At 40.9% G+C, this 19241-nt stretch overlaps 1 protein-coding gene across 12 annotated transcripts in view; it reads left to right on the top strand.

Moving 5' to 3' along the window:
* Positions 1-19241, top strand: part of LTBP1 (latent transforming growth factor beta binding protein 1) — a 276190-nt gene that overhangs the window by 105874 nt on the left and 151075 nt on the right. For all 12 annotated transcript variants that reach the window (XM_077343424.1, XM_077343401.1, XM_077343391.1 and 9 more), the window contains 2 exons: positions 13583-13685; positions 17096-17167. In XM_077343424.1, the coding sequence (XP_077199539.1) occupies positions 13583-13685; positions 17096-17167 (175 nt within the window). The remainder of the gene's footprint in view (positions 1-13582; positions 13686-17095; positions 17168-19241) is intronic.

Raw genomic sequence — 19241 nt, 5'->3', positions numbered from 1 at the left:
GCACAGGGATTCTGATGACAACCTCTGAAATGAAGCCAAAACTCTGATCCAAGCTATTATTTCCTGTTCTAGGCACTGTGTTCAGTGCAAGCATTATGGGGGATTTAACATTGTCAATGCATACCAGTGAAGAGTATGGAAACTGTATGGAGTATGAGGTTAGATTGTAGCATGTAGGATTTGAATTTGGATTAGGCTGGACCAGGACTACTATAATCATTGCAGAGTAGATGGGGTGGCTCCAGTTAAGGTAGGCCTAGGGTCAGCAGTTGATCAGCTGGCAGTGTGTATGTCCCATAGATGCCCACCATGGCTGACTTTGACATCAGTCCTGCTGGCATATTTTTAGAATGATTCATTTGTAGCCAGTTATTATTGTAACTAGCTTCAAAACCCATTCCTTTGCAATGTCTATGATGTCTGATACCTTTTTAGTTTCTAATTTGTGTGACTCTAGTCTTGTTGCATTGTTTGTTGGATGTCTTCTGCTATTTCACTACATTATGTAACCTGCCTCGAGTCTCTGGAAGAAAGGCAAATCATAAGTGCAGTAAATAAATCAAACTAACAGCTGTAGATTATCCATTGTCTGTATATAAAGTGCTGTCAAGTGGCAGCCATTTTTTTTAAATTTAAAATTTGTTAACTATTTATAGGGTGATACGTCTTTATTTATTATTAGATTAGATTTATATACCACCCTTCCTGGCTAGCCAATTTGGGACGGTTCACAACAATGGAAAATAGAATGTAAAACCAAAACAGATAAGAGCAAACAACCCTAACCAATCCCCCCATCTCTACTGCCATGCAATGGCTGGAAATGCCACTTCCCACCATAGGTGTTTGGTTCGAGGAGAGAGCCTAATTGATGTGCCACCCAGCATCAACCAAATACCTGGTAGAAGAGCTCCATCTTGCAGACCCTGTGACACTGTGAGATTTCCATTAGGGCCTTCAACTCTTCTGGAAGTTCATTCCACCAGGTCGGGGCCAGGACTGAAAAGGCCCTGGTTAAGGCCAGGTAGTTATCATCATGTTGACCTACCCACCCCCTGCCAAAATGTCCAGTGATGGCCCTAGAGGGGGTGGGAAGGGACCCCATGTAAGCATGTGCATAGATATGTTTCCCAACCATATTCTGCACAATCACACCACCTCTGGGGTTTCTCGAAGCCTGAAACATGTTTCAAGGGTTTCTCAATGTCAGAAAGTTGAGAAAGGCTGTACTACAGTAACTAAATATAGTTGGACAAAGTTTGAGTCCAGTGGAATCTTTAAAAACAAAAAAGTTTTCATGTGTATGCACACTTCCGCAGACCCAATGAAATGGGAATATATTGGTTCATGCATGTAGGCAAGTGTGTGTGCACACAAAAGCTTACACCTTGAATAAAACTTCAATGGCCTTAGAAGTGCCACTGGACTCAAAACTGGTTCTGCTTCTTCAGACCAATATGGCTACCCACTTGAATAAATACAGATGGTATCATCAGTTCTATGTTCAAGTTGAGATAATTATGGAAACGTGAAAATAACAGATAAATCTGTTGCAGCATAGATATAGATTACCTTTAATGGCATAAAAATTCAAATAACTACAGATAACCACAACACAGATGGGCACAGGTGATGTACCTAATGTGCAGGCTAGCATTTTTGCAAATACAAAAGACTGAGCTTTAACACAGAATAAAGTAAATTTTCAGTTTTAGCCAATAGAGTAAGATTCTTCTTGCTAAGCAGAGCTTTAAGAATTTTTCATTCATTCCTGCAATTCAGCACCAATTTGGTTATCTAGTCTTGAGTCAGGATGTCTTGGCTGCAAAGAGCCGGGCAGACCAAGATGGTGTGGGGTAGGATGTCAGGGACACAACAACCATGGAGGCAGCATAGTCAATTGTGATGAGTTTGGTCTTAATGTATTCAAAGCCCCATGAAGGATAGAGAGGGTTCCATTAATGTCATGTTTAGAAGAAGAATCATTTGCCCATTTGCACACGATTTTAGACATTTTCTAGGGAGAGAAAGCTTATGTATAGCACAAAATCTCCAGTTAATTGTCCCATAGTAATTTTCCAAATTCTTTTTTTTTTAATTCTCAAAGTTAAATCAGATGTTTCATACTTTTCAGATTTTAGTTTATGGAGCACTTTTTCTTAAGATATAAAGTAAAACAGTTATAGTTTCCTGGAATTCCTGAAAGCTCAAAGCTTGGCTGCAAGCGATCTTAAGCAAACACTATCAAAAATGTGCATGGATACATTTACAGGAATTGATGCTCCATCTGCAATGATACTTTGCAATGTCAATGCCCTGCAATACATAAGGTTGCCAACAGATCTGGATAAACATGTCCTGTCATTTTTGAAGGAGAGAGAGATGTGTGGCAATAAGCTGCTGAAGCCTTTCATAGCATGGAGGGAAATAAGATGCCATTAAGCTTCTGTTAAAGGGACAGAGCAACCCCCCTCCCACCGGAAACCATATTAATATCAGAATTAAATGTGTATCAGATAGCAAAAACATCAAATGCTGTTTTAATTACTTGATAAAAGAAAATGGCATAAATGTTGCTTGTCTAAGAAGAATGTTCAGTGAAAGCCAAAGCAAATGCTGCACAAGTTCTTTTAGAAAGTCTGGAAGTACTTAAGAGGGTTTTTCCCCCCTTCTTTGTCTGAGCCTGTCTGTTTATGTGACTGTGTTGTGTGGGACGATATTCTTCAACATAACAAACTGTCATTCAGTGAGCTAAAGTATGTTGCTTGGTAAAAACCAACAGTGTGCTTAGGCACATTTTAAAGACTTTATTTAGAAAAGCATGAGAAAAGGGAGTTTGCCTGCTGACTAGCTTACAGAGAGTCTTAAGAATGTATTTGTTCACCTTGGAACTACTGTGGTATGCGAAATGTAGTATCTGGACTGAATCCTGTGGTCCTGATTTCAGTTATGCTCAGTCTTGCATTATCACTTCTTAATTGGCAATATTGTGGCATTTCAGTTGCTGCTTTCAGCAGGGGGCCACAGGTGAGTCACAAATAGCAGGCCTCTGCAGAAACATTATTATCCTTTCAGCTAGCTTGATTTGGCACTGCTGTAATCACACAGAGACCTGCTGCTTTCCAACAAGGAGAAGAACATTTGCACACCCTTTCCTGAACTGGCTCAACTGTGCTAAAACAGATGCAGAACAGGGTGTGATTCTGTCTCCTTTTTGGATAGTTAAAATTGGTAATACTGTTCAGCTTGATTTGCAGGATTTCAAATGTTGTCTGTAGCTTCCAGATGGAGAAGAAGAATGCATAAATGTCTTTTGTACTGTCTTTGAACTGCAAGTGTAGTCTCTCGTAAACCAACTCTGGGCATAGAGTAAGGTGACCAGATTGTCCCACTTTTGGAGGGACATCTGGGGGTACCTGGCAAATTATGTTGAAATTAAAATATATATATTACAATACTATTTTTGCATTCTATGCATTCTATGAAACTTTTTGTTGCTCCATATAGACCAAATTTTTAATCAAGTACCCCCCCGGTCAATGGTGTCCTGCTTTACCAATGTTAAAATCTGGTCACCTTAGTATAGAGCAGTGGTCACTGGAAGATGCCGAGTAGTTGCAAATTTCCTGTAGGGGATGGACCTGTAGGTGATCCCCAACCCCCGGTCTGGAGACTGGTGCCGGTCTGTGGATCAGTCGGTAGTGAGCCGCGGCTCCTCCTCGTCTTCCTCCCAGGCTGCTGCTCACCCTTGATGCTCTCTGGTGGCCACCATGGCTGAGGCTCCCCCTGGCACTGCACAGCTGCTGCTGGCAAGAGTCCTCCAGTGGGTGGCAGGAAGTCAGGGGCACCAGCGGGAAAGCAAGTGGAGCAGGGGCTCAGGTGATGGCAGCGATGTTCCTCGGCAAAAGACTAACCTCGGGCCTCAGTAAAATTGTCAAGCATTGACCGGTCCCTGGTGATAAAAAGGTTGGGGACCACTGGACTAGATGACCCTTGAGGTCCCTTCCAGCTCTGTGTTTCTATTTTTCTAACCAGGTGGGCAAGCACATTACTTACTGTTCTTATGAAAAATGTTCTTAATGCTAGATAAACTAGAAAACATGTAGAATATCACAACAGAAAGCTAAATCGATGCTTCTTAGACAGATTTTACTTACCACTAATTTATGGCCAGTACATTGCGCTTGCGAGAATAGCTTATACAGATTTGTTTCAGATTGGTTGCTAGGGAGGTCCTTATTTGTAAATCCTTCCAAAACTATTCAGAAGGTGCCATGAAAGGAGTTTGGAGAAGGGAAAGTACTACCAAGTGCCTTTTGGACTAGGATTTGTGAAAACGGGTCCCCATTAAGTTCTTTGGATGAACTTGGGCTGGTTGCTCTTTCTTAAAAGTCACTTCACCAGGTTTTTATGAAGATGAAATGAAGGAGGGGAGACCAATGTAAACTTCCCTGAGCTCCTTCAGAAAGTTGAATCAAAGGAAGATTAAACAGAAATGACTGTCTTAATTTCTGAGTGTCACAATACTTGGGTTTTACTTTTGTATGGCTGAGTGATGATGCACCAATATGGAAAATGGGGCATACAGAAAGAATGGGGTGGCAGGAAATTAAAGGGAGATGCTTCCCATGAGAATGTACAGTAGTGGTTATTCCATATATAATTCCTAAATTCTCCTGCATGTTCTGCATCATAGGCATCATCTATTGCTGTTTAGATCAGTGGTCCCCAACCTTTTTATCACCGGGGACCACTCACCGGGGACCACTCAATGCCGGGAACCACTCACTGGGGACCACTCAACGCTTTTTACTGAGGCCCAGTGGGGGGGGGGTAGTTTACTCCTCTACTCTCAACCACTGCCCTAACGCTCTCTGATCGCTATGGTAATGTTTAAACATCCCTTCAAAATAAGATACAGACACGCCACAACAATGAAGTGTGTTGTAAAGGGCTGGGGGGGAGAGAAGGTGTCCTTTGGGGCCCACCTCCAATTAGTCGAAGGACCACATGTGGTCCGCTGCCCACAGGTTGGGGATCGCTAGTTTAGATTACTTGAATGAAATGTTTTTTTCAGTTCCTCATCTGTTCTGTGAAATCATAAGAATAATTTTTTAACCATTGCCAGTATTTATCTTCAAGCGGTGAATATAAATTTCCAAATGACTCTCTGTGTTGGATAAATCCTTCCTCTTGGTTTTTATATGGAAATGTGCAACAGGTCCACTCCCAGATAGCTATAAGTTTTGCATGACATCACATCTAAACCAAAATTGGGGTCAAATCTATTAAACTTAAATTTTACCACAGTTTCAATATATTACTAAATGTTCTATTTCGAATTTTTTAAAAAACCAACAAAAACATCCCAGTAGTTCAGTCCTGTGAATTGTGGTACTGCAGAATGTAGTTATAGAATTGGCTAGTGTGAATATCAGACCAGTGCCAGCAACCGATCCTTAGTTAGCACTAACTATGACAGCTGTTGTGAGATACAGCAAGGACCTTATTTTATTTTTATGGTGAAGTTTGTATCCTATCTTAAAAAATAATTTCTGTCCATCTTCTTTATTTCGAACAGTAAATAAAGGAATGTCAAAGCAAGGTCCCGGGTATTAATCACTCACTTTGTTTCTTCCTCAGTGACATCCTCAAGCCAATATCTTTTTCTAACAATTCAAGTACTCCAAGAGCCAGCTTGGTGAAGGGGTTAGGAGCGCTGACTTGTAATCTGGCGAACCGGGTTTGATTCCGTGCTCCTCCCCCACATGCAGCCAGCTGGGTGACCTTGGGCTCGCCACAGCACTGATAAAGCTGTTCTGACCGAGCAGTGATATCAAGGCCCTCTCAGCCTCACCTACTTCACAGGGTGTCTGTTGTGGGGAGAGGAAGAGAAGGCAAATGTAATCCGCTTTGAGACTCCTTCAGGTAGAGAAAAGTGGCATATGAGAACCAACTCTTCTTCTTCATGTCCCAATTGAGTTCATATTTCATCTCAGCTCATCACTCTCCCAAGGATCCCTGGTGCTAACTGCTACCATAATGGGATCCATAATCTCTGTCCCTGCTACTATATCTAGCAGACCTGAGGAGTTACAACTCAAATCCACAAACCTTCAGGAAAGCTGTTGCTATATTTTCACGAATTCTTGCTGTTATGGCTACGGAAGTTTTAGAATGTTTTACGAGATCCATGACTGAAGGGTGTGTATAAATTTCTTTCCTGTAAGTGAATGTACAGTACACCAAGTTCTAAAGGAAGTTGAACTATTATGTACCATAATCTATTATGCTAAATTTGAAGAAGTTAGTCTCAGAGTATACACTTAAAATTCTTTATGCTCAAACTGTAGAATATTTAGGAAAGAAAAATATGGAAAAAATCTTTAAAAAATGCAGGCCATGCATTCAAGTACTGGAATAATGGGATGCATAAACTAAACAGAACTCCAGAGCATTCTGTTAAAGTAGCTCTAAAACTCAGTATATTAGTATCTTGCTTTGCAAATAGTGGTCTTCAAAATAGAAAGCAGTGTAAAGGAATAACCTGTTTAGTGTATGGATTGCTTGTTATGTCACTAATTTTGAAACCAGTTTGTCCTCCTTTCTGTACAAGCAGGAGTGATGATGGTGACAAGTCTGTTCCTTTAATCCAGTTTTATACTGTCCTGATCCATGCCTTAGTATAGGCAACAATAGAGAAAAAGGTAGTGGTTTTTAACTTCAGCTCTATACAATAAAAGAAAGGGCTTTTTGGTTGCATTTGTAGACATATGCACAAATGTTCTTTTATGTTACCTTTTGTTCTCAACTACACTTTGTATGGATATAAAACTGTCTGATATATCTAACTTGCTGCCTTATAGATATACATATAAACACTTTCTTGTTCCCAGCTATGTTGATAATAGGAGTGGGTGGTAGAAATGGTTGAATTTTGAATCTCCCCCCACCCCTTGAGTTGCCAGGTCTGGGTTGGGAAATAGCTCGTGAGGTCGAGCCTGGGGAATGTGGGGCTAAAGGAAGAGAGACCCCAGCAGGATACAATGCCATAGAGTCTACCCTATATTATTTTCCAGGGGATCTCTATTGTCTGGAGGTCTGTCATAAGAGAGCCAGTTTGGTGTAGAGCAGGGGTAGTCAACCTGTGGTCCTCCAGATGTCCATGGACTACAAGTCCCATGAGCCTCTGCCAGTGAATGCTGGCAGTGGCTCATGGGAATTGTAGTTCATGGACGTCTGGAGGGCTGCAGTTTGACTACCCCTGGTGTAGAGGTTAGCAGTTTGGACTTCTAATCTGGCATGCTGGGTTCGATTCTGCACTCCCTCACATGTAGCCAGCTGGGTGACCTTGGGCTCCCCACAGCACTGACAAAATTGTTCTGACTGAGCAGTGATATCAGGGCTCTCTCAGCCTCACTCACTTCACAGGGTGTCTGTTGTGGGGAGAGGAAAGGGAAGGCGACTGTAAGCCGTTTTGAGCCGCCTTCGGGTAGAGAAAAGCGGCATATAAGAACCAACTCTTCTTCTTCTTCATAATAGAACCCCACTCACACATAAACACACACAGCTAATTTTATAGAATGGCTGCAAAGTACTTCAACTAAGTTCCAGTTCTGGGGGGGGGGAGTGTTGACCATACTACTATTGCATATAGTGAAACAGGTGTGCAGGAGGTGGAACTCTCTGGAAACAAACAAGTTTTTCCAATCACTTACGAAGAAAGTTTGTAAAAGCCAAGCCAAGTTTGGACACTGTTATCCAAAACAATAAAAACTGAGACAGAATTAAGATACAAGAGGTGTCTATGATTAACATTTCTTCCATCTGTGGAGTGTGACAAGCAAGAAGAACTGAAAAACCTTCTTCTCTCATGGGTCACAAAAATTCAGATAATTAAGCCTGAGAACATTTAGTAGAATCTGCTCAGACAGTAAAAGAAACCTACAGATTTCAACAATTGTACAATGCAAAGCAGTTGAATCAAATCCAATCTGGCTTCTAGCATCAGAATTCTTTACAGATAGACTTAAAAATATGTTTGAGGCTTTAAATTTCCTAGGTTTTTACCAATTCATATTTTGTCTTCTAATGTAGCGATCCCCAACCTGTGGGCCGCGGACCACATGTGGTCCTTCGACTAATTGGAGGTGGGCCCCGAAGGACACCTTCTCCCCCCCCCCCGGCCCTTTACTTCATCCCCCCCAGCCCTTTACTTCATTGTTGTGGCATGTCTGTATCTTATTTTGAAGGGATGTTTAAACATTACCATAGCGATCAGAGAGTGCTAGGGCAGTGGTTGAGAGTAGAGGAGTAAACTACCCCCCCCACCAGGCCTCAGTAAAAGGCGTTGAGTGGTCCCTGGTGAGTGATCCCCGGCGTTGAGTGGTCCCCGGTGATAAAAAGGTTGGGGACCACTGTTCTAATGAATCCTACAGAAGATGTCCAGTATCAGGAGATGTGTACATGCCAAAGGGAAAATGAACAGTTGAAGAGAACTGGTAAAAACAAATTATGTTGTCAATATATAACAATTATATTAATGTCCAGTAGTACTGAGCAGTGATCCCCAACCTTTTTATCACCGGGGACCGGTCAACACTTGACAATTTTACTGAGGCTCGGGATGGGGTAGTCTTTGGCCAAGGAACATCACCGCCGCCTGAGCCTCTGCTCTGCTTGCTTTCCCGCTGGCGCCTCTGACTTCCCGCCGCCCACTAGGGGGTGCTACCAGCAGCAGCTGCGGAGTGCCACACCGTAGGGGAGCACCAGCCATGGTGGCCGCCAGAGAGCACCAAAGATGCCAGCAGCAGAGTGGTAGGGCAGCCCCCGAGGCAGCAGCCAGGGAGGAGGACGAGGAGGAGCCACAGCCCAGTACTGACTGATCTACGGACCAATCCCGGTCTCTGGACTGGGGGTTGGGGACAGCTGCTGTAGAGACCAAATGATTTTCAGGATATAAACTTTCAAGAGTGAAGGTTCCTTTTGTCAGAGCTTTGACTTTTGAAAGCATACACCCTGAAAATTTGTTGGCCCCTAAGGGGCTTTTAGACTTCAATCTAACTGCAGACCAGGACAGCTACCATCTGAACCCCTCTTCAACATGTAATGTTATTCATTTATTGAATACATTTAAAGTTTGTTCATGTGCTCCTTTGATCTACAGGTTATTTCATCTAATGAAAGGACTCTGACTTCCTTTCACAAAATGCCCTAATTGAGTAGTGCCCTGTACTCATGTTTATTCAGAAAAACTCTACATAAATGTACATTATTCCATCTCTTCACTAACCATTTGATATGCCTTATCTATCCTATGTACATCCTAATGGTCATTTCCTTTATGAAAAGCATCCTCAGTTCATTCCATTTTTACTCTTTAGAAACGAAATATTTTAGTTTCTTGCATGTCTCTGTTTTTGTACATTAAAAACATACTAAAAGTCAAAGCCAAAGTTATCTTGATTGTTTCTAAAACAATAGTGATTTGGTTGTAGAAGGTCAGTAAATCTGTTTCCTACGTCCTTGAAGAAATATCAATTTCCTAATTAAACAAATAGACTTTATATGTTGTTATATGGACGTTCATTCTATTCTCTATCACAGAGCTCATTTACAACATGCTAATTGGCTTTTTATCCACTGTAACTGCAGCTATCTAAACAGCATGTTTTTAAATCCTAACATTCAACATGTCAGATAAGATTAACATAATGATTGTGAATAGCTGGCTAAACAGAAGTCCAGGTTTCCTTTAAGGATTAACTCTGACTCCTAGCACTATACTAAATCAGTAGCTAATATTCGCATTAAATGATTATTTCAACCAGTATGGTGTAATGATTTGATTGTCAAGCAAGGATTTGGGAAGCATGGCTTCAGATTTGCACTTAGCAATGAAGTTTACTGGTGACCACAGACTCTCAGACTAACCAACCTCACATAGTTTTTGTAAGAAACAAAGGAGGAGGAACCTTGTATTAGGTCATTAGAGGAAGGGTAGAGTAGAAATGCACTAGACTATATGTTCATTGCATCATACTCCATAGAATAGACAATTCCAATTTGCTTATCTGTTCAAAGTGAGATGTGAGCATATGGAATGCTAAATTATGCCTAGTGTGTGATTATCTCCCCGTGGTTCCCTAGTTCAGGGACAATTTGTGTTCTTTGTACAGGTCAGGTCATGATGGATTCGGTCTGCTCTCTGTATTGCATTGAGTTCTCTAAATATTTCAGTTCTGTGGTTCAAAGTGTGTTTTGGAAGGACTATTGCCTCATTGATTGGCATAATTGATTGGGGTGAAGGAGGTGGGGACCCTAGGGGGAAATGACCATATACTCATAGAATTCCTTTTGAGATGGGGGGGGCAAGGAAGCTTGTAGCCAGACGCGGATGTTGGATTTTCGTAGGGCAAACTTTAATAAACTCAGAGACATGATGAGTGTCATACCATGGACGAGAATGCTGGAAGGGAAGGGAGCATGTGAAGGGTGAGCACTACTCAAACAAGAGCTATTGCATGCTCAAGCAATGACTATCCCAGAAAGACGAAAACACTGCAGGAGCTCTAAGAAGCCAATTTGGATGAACAGAGAACTTCAAGAGGAACTAAGAAAGAAAAGGGAAATGTTCAGGAAATGGAGGGAAGGACAGAGCTCTAAAGAAGAGTACTTACAGGTTACTAGGCACTGTTGGTCAATCATCAGAAAGTGTTCGGGAATACAACACTTCCTAGGTGTGCTTGAACCTGACTTGGGTCAGGACTGTGGTGCACAGAGAGACCTCCTCTTAGAGTTGCCAGCTTCCAAGTGAGGTGTAAAACCCACATTATACCATGAGCTACTGCCTGTTGCATTACAGCACTCAACAGGCTTTACTACTAATACAATAAATACCATTAATAAGAAGGAGCCACAGATTTCTTTATTTAGCTAATCTGTCACACAGCATAAACACATGAAGCTGCCCTTTAGGGAGTCAGATCATTGGTCTGTCAAGATCAGGATTTCAGAATAGCCCTTGAAAATGAATAATCTTACATTTCTTATCGAAAGCTGATGATGTGACAGCCTTTTCCACCTACCAGGGGAGGTCATTCCATAGCATTAGAGCCATCACTCCAAAAGGGCAGGACCATCCATTGCCCAAACAGGTAGCTCAAAGACCCATTATGCACGGGGGTTTTAGCGCACATTCGGGGTGGAATGGCGGCGACTAAAATAACGGATAACGCACGGAGCCGGCTGCAACCGGCTGCAGCTTCGGTGCATGCCGCCGAAAAAGCCGCGTCAGTGAAACGCGGAAGAAAGCGCAGCTTCCGGGTGAGCGGGGCACAACCAGAAGCGGCGCCAGGATCGGCGCGTGCATAATCGGTTACTCTGGGTTTTGCCGCCGTCGCGCCCCGCCCCGTGTATAACCGGTATGTGTCGCGTCTTCCCCCTCCGCGTTTTCCATGTGACCCGAAATCGCCGTTTCGGCGGCCGTGCATAATGGGCCAAAGAGATAAAACCACCAGGAGAAGATTACTCACTCCACAGTTGAAATTTATCCTGGTAAAAGCAAATGCAATATGTCCTCCTTGTGATCTGCTGCAGTGATAATAGAAACTTGACAGCAGCTATTTTATCTCTTCACTGCAAAGACTTTGTTAAGAGAAAGGGCTGCTACTTATATGCCTCATAGGACTTCCACTCCAGAGTTTCTGTTGGAGTAGCCTGATATTTTTCAAGGCAATATGGGCCACAGGCTTATTTATGGCAGCTTGAAGTCACTGCATCATGACCATCATGTTAATATGTTTATTTGGCTGCATGATTGCTTGATCTAATTTTTTTAAGTATGCCACTTAATCACTGTAATTCTTTTATTTACAAATGTGTTCTAAATATTGCATTTTATGACTGCTGGAACATTATCCCAATACTTCTTTCTTTGCTAGTTACAATGAATATAACTGTAGGGTGGGTTTCTTTTTTTTGGGGGGGGGTCACAATATACACATCATTTAATGTATGTTGAACTTTACCCACCATTCTTGTTTTCCAGTCACTGAGTTTGCTGAGATTCTTTTGAGACTCTTCACAGTCTCCTTGGTTATTTCATTCTAAATAATTTAGTGTATCTGTAAAATGACTTTGTCCACTTTTGAGTTTATGAGTAAATTAAATGGCATCAATCCCAGTACATTTCTTTGGGGAAACTCTCCTGTTTACTTCTGTTAAATCTGTCAGTTCAGTAAGACATGGACACTCAGCTTCATCAACCAAATTTTACCGAAGCAAGGAAACACTGAACACAGATAGCTAGAAATTTATCTGGCGTTGACAATTTCAAGCATATAAAATTATAATTAAAGCTATTCAAATCAACCTTGGTGATCCTTGTAAGGCTATTTGCCACCTTAAGCCTCTAGGGAAGGGCAGGGTATAAACATAAAATAAATAAAAATAAAACAAATCTAGAATGGCTGGTGTCAGCATTTATTCAACATTGTTGTTTTGTTCTTAGAGGAACATTTCTCAAGCCAGGAAACCTGGTAATTTGTTCTGCTGTTATGGAGCAGTCCTGGTGATCTTCCCCGGGATATTTTGTAAGCAATCAACTTGGTTATAATTTATAAATATGTGCATGTAAGGGGAAAGCATTCTCTTATAAACCTGCCTTTCTTGATGCAGGGATTCAGCTGATTGCTGTATCTCTCAGCTGTTTTTCATTCTGTTGGGCCACTGCTGGATACAAGCGCAGATAATTCTTTAGGTACTTAAGCATTAAAAAAATACAGAGAGTTTTTAATATAAAAAGATAAAAATTCTAAAAGCATATATAAAAAAGAAAAAAAGAAGATGAGGAAAAGAACAACAAATAGACAAGTTGAATTCATCACAATACGTTTTTAAATTTCTAGTTGACTAGGACGTAACAATTACCCAGTAACTTAAATTTATCAGTTTATAATAAGATTACTTATGTATTAAGATTAAAGTTATTTAATTTTTAAAATTTAATCCCTGAAACTGCAAATGATCAGATCATTTTTTTCTCATTCATACAAAGAGTCTATAAGAGGTTTCCAATTAGACATAAAGGACGTTGTTTTTTTCTCTAATCAGTTTAACTTCCTCTGCAAATTCCAATATCTTCAAGAACCAGGCTTCTGTTAAAGGAATTCTTATAGTTTTCCAATTCTGAGCGTATAATAGGGCTTTTATGCATTGCTGTTTTCCTTTGGTTTCACTGTGTATTCCTGTTGGTGGAAGGGGGGAAGAAGGCGGGATTTTTTATTAAAGGTGCAGAGAGCAGGCACAGGATTCAAATGGAAAGAATGCCAACTTGAATTCAGTGATACTCTGAAGTAAACTGCGAGATCAGAAAAGGCCAAAGTCATGCTTCTGGTTTCATTTGTGGATTGATCTTCAAAATCTTTTGTCTCATTCTGCCTCAGTAATGTTTGAAAGTTAGTCTGTGGTCTGTTTAGTACTGGGATTATAATATGTCATAGTGATATTAATACACCAGCATCCTAGAAATGGTTTGTCTTTCAGCAACACTAATCCAAGATTTTCAACTTCATTTTTCTAGTGTGGCAAAGCACTTCCTGGTCTATCAAAACAAGAAGATTGCTGTGGTACTGTAGGTACTTCCTGGGGTTTTCATAAATGCCAAAAATGTCCAAAGAAACCAGGTAAATGCCTTTTTTCAGATCTTCTTTCTATTCCATGATTTTGTACTTACTATGTTTGCTTGAGAGGAAGATGACCCTGAATTTAGGCAGCTTCTATTAAAAATGTTAAACAGGCAAAAATTGTTTTGTTGGCTGTAACTATATCTTGTATATCCATACAAAAGAACCTGTGTGTTGGGGGGAGGCATATCAGTGAAAATAATATCTAACTTTACATTTCAGAAAATGTTGTATATGTAGTATTTTCTTTAAGTGCTACAAGTATATAATATCCTTCTCTGGAAAGAGCATATTTCAAAATTAAGGTTTTCTGTGTTCCATGCTGCTCCAAGAAGGCAATTTTTCATGGAAAAAATAGCAACAGAACCAGTACACAGTCAAAGTATTGTGTGGTGTCCATATATATGGAAGTTGGTTCCATGAGGCACCCACAAGGAAGGAGGACTCTTGTGTTTGGCATCAAACACAATGTTTGTGCATTTGTTAACTTTTTAAAAAAGTATAGACTTACTAATTTTCTATAAAGCTAAGCAAATGTGCTCATCCCATAGATTCCCAATAAGCACTAAGAGGAAACTGAGTAAGCAGTTAACACTTTTGACATTTCACTGGTATCCGTGCCTGGTGGTTGACTCATTCACAGGATGCTGATTCAGGGTCACTTTGTTCCCATGACATTTTGACGTTTTCCTTACTAAAGTAGTATTATGTGCCAGACAATAATCACCTTGGATGAAAGTCAGCTTGCCTTGGCATCTTCTGTGGTTCTGAGCTTTATGACCTCGCCTTGAGATTGAAATGTTTTTTTTAAATGCCAATATAGTACCAAACTGTTTTGACACAGTGATGATCAGCAGCATCATGCAAGGCAATTCAGATCAGTTACAGGAAGATGGCTGCTATATAGCAAAGCATATTAATATGAGCGTAAATCTGAGAACAGGCTCCAGCCATAATGTATAGTAGTATAATTGCAAAATAAAGACCCATGTAGACATTGCGGATCTATCCAACAAATGAAATCCTCAAGTGGTAAAATAGTTACAAATGGGGACAGTAGAGACATCTCTGTGCTGCAAGTGACGTGGTATGTTTCAGTGAGTTGTACTATAGCTTAAATTGACAGTTTTTCATGTGCTATGTATACTCCAAGTACTGTCCACAAGTAGCCTTAATTTCTTTGTAATTTGTACAGCTAGTATTTGGATAGTAGGCCTCCAAAGAACAACAAGGTTATGATGCAGAAGCAGACAGTGAATGTCTCTTGCCATGAAAACCCTATAGGATCAGTGTGCAAGGACTGTGTTTTTTAAAAATTTAGAAGTGCTATACAAACTGAGTAAAGGACTGTGAAGGGTTAATTCTTCATAGAAACAGAGAGCCTTGAGTGATAGGCTGCTTCAAGCAATCTGATTGGTTAGCATCCACTGAACAGAGAAACACTTGAGAGCTACACACTGAGGACACAGTCAGTCAGATTTCTGCCTTGACTGAGTTAAGTATGATTTCACCCGTAGCTGAGAGCAGTTTTACAAAAATGAAATACTGGGGGAAAAGTTGGCAAGTTTGCAAAGTCAGGCAAAGACACCCATTCAGACTAGGGAAAGGGGATAGGTCATTTTGAGCAGTCTTTTAAAACCTTTTGACTGTGGATGAACCCCTGAAATAACTTTTCAGGCTTCAAGGAGACCAGGAAGTGATGTTGACTGGCTATGCCTCCCTACCTGAGAGCCAGTTTGGTGTAGTGGTTAGGAGTGCGGACTTCTAATCTGGCATGCGGACTTCTAATCTTCTTCTACCACACACCCCTGAAGTTACATCACCACTTGCATTAACAGGCAGGCTGAAGGACTGGGTGGGTGGGAAGAGACAGGAAGTTGTTTAAAGGTGAGAGTAGGTGTGTACGCTCCTCCCTCTCACAAGCACAGAAACCATTAGAGAACTCACTTATGCTGGGGAGGGGGGGGCAATGAAAGTGACCAGTTCCCTAGCTTGTGGCTGAGTCCATTAAGGCTGGAAGGGAAAGCTGTGAACCCCCCTCTGGCACTTCCATGGACCCCTGGTTAGGAATCCCTGGTCTAGAGAGAGAAGGAATTTTCCTACCAAGTTTAAACAAGGTGATAGCAGAGTGATCCCTGATCTGGTGTAGTTATGTCATAGTTATCATAAGCCATCTGTGGCTTGACGGCAAAAATAACAATTGCCAAGGCCTGGCTGAATATAATAAATAGAAAATAAATAGAAAAGATATGGCAGCTATGTTTGTCAACTATGGACAGAAATTATCTGTTCTCCCTTCTTCCAGCCATCCTCGGAAAGCTGCTGCTCAGGGTTGTATGCCACTGGGAGCAGAATGGGATATAGTACAGGGCTGCAGCAAGAAGGAATCAGCAGACATTCTGACCCTACCCTTTTGGGATGATACACCCAAGTGCTAGAAAAAGAAGGAAGAACAATGCCATGAACACAAGCTCTCTACCCTCCTCCTGCCTCAATGTGACACTGAGCTTACCATGCAGGGCTATTATAAAGATTATTTAGATAATGTATGTTAAATGCTTTGAAGTCTTTGGAGCACTAGTTCACATTTCAGAGACTGCAGTTTTAGCATTACATTCTTTGTAAGAGAATGATTATTATTACTAAGAACTTTACACACACACACATGTATATATGTATATTATATGTATACTATCAAGAAGGCCCTGTGTCTCTCTCTGCCTCCCTTGCAGCAGGAGCGATAGGAGGGAATGAGGGCTCATGTTCGGTCTGACAGGGCTCTGTGTGTCTCTCTCTGTCTCTGGCATGTCTGAGAGGAATGTGGCTAGTGTCCAGGGAGGGAGGGAGGGAGCTGTAAGGGCAGGGCCAATCAGGGCTCTATTCCAACTCGGACAGCTGGACACGTTCCACCCCCCAGCGTGTTTCACAAATATATAGAGGAACCATGGATAAGGATGTATATTAAAATGTTAAATTAACCCATATAAATTAATTTTTATCTTTAAAAAAAACAACAAAGTTATATAGTGATTTATATGGACACTTGGCACAGTTTAAATGATTCTTCAAACCAATGATCAAGAATATCCTGTGGCTCTCCAGCTTCCTCCTACCTTCTTCTGTGTCAATACACTCATTCATTGCTGTAACCAAAGCTTGCCATGATATCCAAATCAACCAATTCTTTGAAGCTGGATAGCATTGATGTGGAGATTAACATTAACCATAGATGTCTGCATGAATTATTGCAGTAACTATGTTACAGCAATCTAAAAATGAAGGAAGGAATCAGTGCATGAGTGCAGAGAGAGGAAACAAAGAAAAGGTGCCAGCCCACAACATTTTCCTAATAGTCTACATTAAGCTATTGTTTCATTTTTGTCATTAATAATTTTGTCTTTCAATTTTAGTTTACTCTGGATATAGCCCAGTGGTGGACTGTCCACAAGGTTACAAAAGAATTAATGCTACTTTTTGTCAAGGTAAGATATTCTGAGGGATTAGCAATTCTTTTGAGTAAGTTCTCTGAGGTAAAATTAATTTTATTTTTCCTTTTACTTATAATGAGACAATATAAATAAATCTGGTCTTATTAATCAAAATAAGAGATGTGGGCTGTAATTGAATATAATAGAATGAAATTATTACACACGTTACAAGAATCATCTTGAGGCCAAAATGACATGAATTAATAACTGCTTTTTTCTTGTGCTAGGAAGCTAGAATTACAAGTTGTAAAAGAAAATATATTTTAGTAACAGAGAGGTGGTTTTAATTTCACTTTATTTTACTCTATAGAAATTAAACCTTTTCTGGAACAAACCTGTCAGGCTATTTACTTTCAGGCAGTTTCTTTGGCCATTCTGCCTCGAACAGTTAGGTTTCCTCTTGTCTATAGAACAATTAGCTTATAGATCCTTTAAACATTTGATTGCTGTAATGTTTCTGCAATCAAAAAACTTCTCAGTTTATAAACTATATATGTGTTACCAGCATGATTAACAGTCACTTCCTGATTATTTCCTTTCATCTGAGTAAACTACTGTAATTAAAAGAGTCTGTGAGTGATGTGTGTATGAATAACAAAGAATAATCTCTTTACAGATAAATTGGGACTGTTTAGTACTAAAGTTTTCAAATCTAGTTCTGCTATAGTGTAAGAGTTTTCTACTGGCCATGGTCTGGTATCCAGAAAGTGTGCTGGAGTGAGAGTGAAATGAGGCTTTCTGTGCTGTTGCTGAAGCATAGTTCCTTAATTGTTTTATCATATGTAGTCTATCTTCCAAGTGAAGCATGTGTGGATCTTACTGTGATCAATTCTGCACAGGCAGAAAAAGCTAGGCAGTGGGGCTAATCTCCGCAGCCACAAAACATCAATGCCAGCCCACCCCCATCCTGAGTCTGACATGCTTTAGACCCTCCATTGCCCCACAGGAAGGGAATGTGGATGTTTCCACATTCCCCAGTCTGCCATGGAGGCCAACGGGGCTTATCCAGCTGCAGACCTGTGTGGGCTCCACCCCCTCCTACAGCATCCCAAAAAGGACAAAAAAAGCCGCAGTCTGCTCTATGGTGTTTCGCGGTGCCACATGGCCAAATGAGGCATTTTTTAAAAAATGTATAAAGGTGGAATTGTGTTGTAAGGCAATTCCACCTTCATGCAGATTTTTTTAAAAAAAACCTTCCCCGCCCACATGGAGGAACCTTTCTGCCCCAGCTGCATTGTGAAGACACAGCAACACGGGGTGGATGGTGTGTGCCACAGCCCAGAGCAGTACCACTGATGTGAAATCGTTATGAGTTATCAGCTAAGATCAATTTACTTTTCTCCCTGTTGAACTAACCATTGTCATGATGGTCAGTTCATAGTCTGACGAAGAGTGCTTGCACTCAGAAGCTCACATCTTGAATAAATCTTTGTTGGTTTTAAAGGTGCTACTGGACTCTGATTTCATTGCGAAAACAGTTATTGTAAAACAGCTTATTTACCAGAGCAAGCCTGTAGCAAGAAGTATTATGATAAGGGATCCTGAAAAGGAGGGGGGAATTAATAAATAGTAGCTAGAATAAATTGATTTGTTCAGCTGTTTTTATATTTATTACAACTTATTGATTGATTGATTTGTTGCATTTTTTATACCACCTCCCTTACAGCTCAGGGCAGTTCACAATATAGATCAGTATATATGTTCAAGTATGAAGTGGTACAACACGTTCAGGATCAGACTTAGTAAACTGTATCAGTATCATTAAACATTTAATCATTAACCCATTAACCACCTAATGTTTGACGGTAACCCAACACATTAGTCAGGTTGAAGATTGCCGTACGATGTCTCCAGTGGGTATATCAGATAGGAGGGGGTTCTGTTATCACATCATCGGCCCCAGCCAAAGTCTTGGTGGAAGAGCTGCAGGCTCTGCAGAACTGTGCTAGCTGTGGCAGGGCCTGGATCTCCTCCAGGAGCGCTTGTGACCTGCAGCTCCATAGAGAGGGAGGCATCCAGAATCACGCCCAGTTTTTCTGGTTGAGTGAACCACTGAGAGTTGCACTCC

This window comes from Paroedura picta, chromosome 1 (genome assembly GCF_049243985.1).
Source record: "Paroedura picta isolate Pp20150507F chromosome 1, Ppicta_v3.0, whole genome shotgun sequence".
NCBI lineage: Eukaryota > Metazoa > Chordata > Lepidosauria > Squamata > Gekkonidae > Paroedura > Paroedura picta.
The sequence above is the reverse complement of the archived record's forward strand: the minus strand, read 5'-3'. Positions and strand labels throughout refer to the sequence as shown.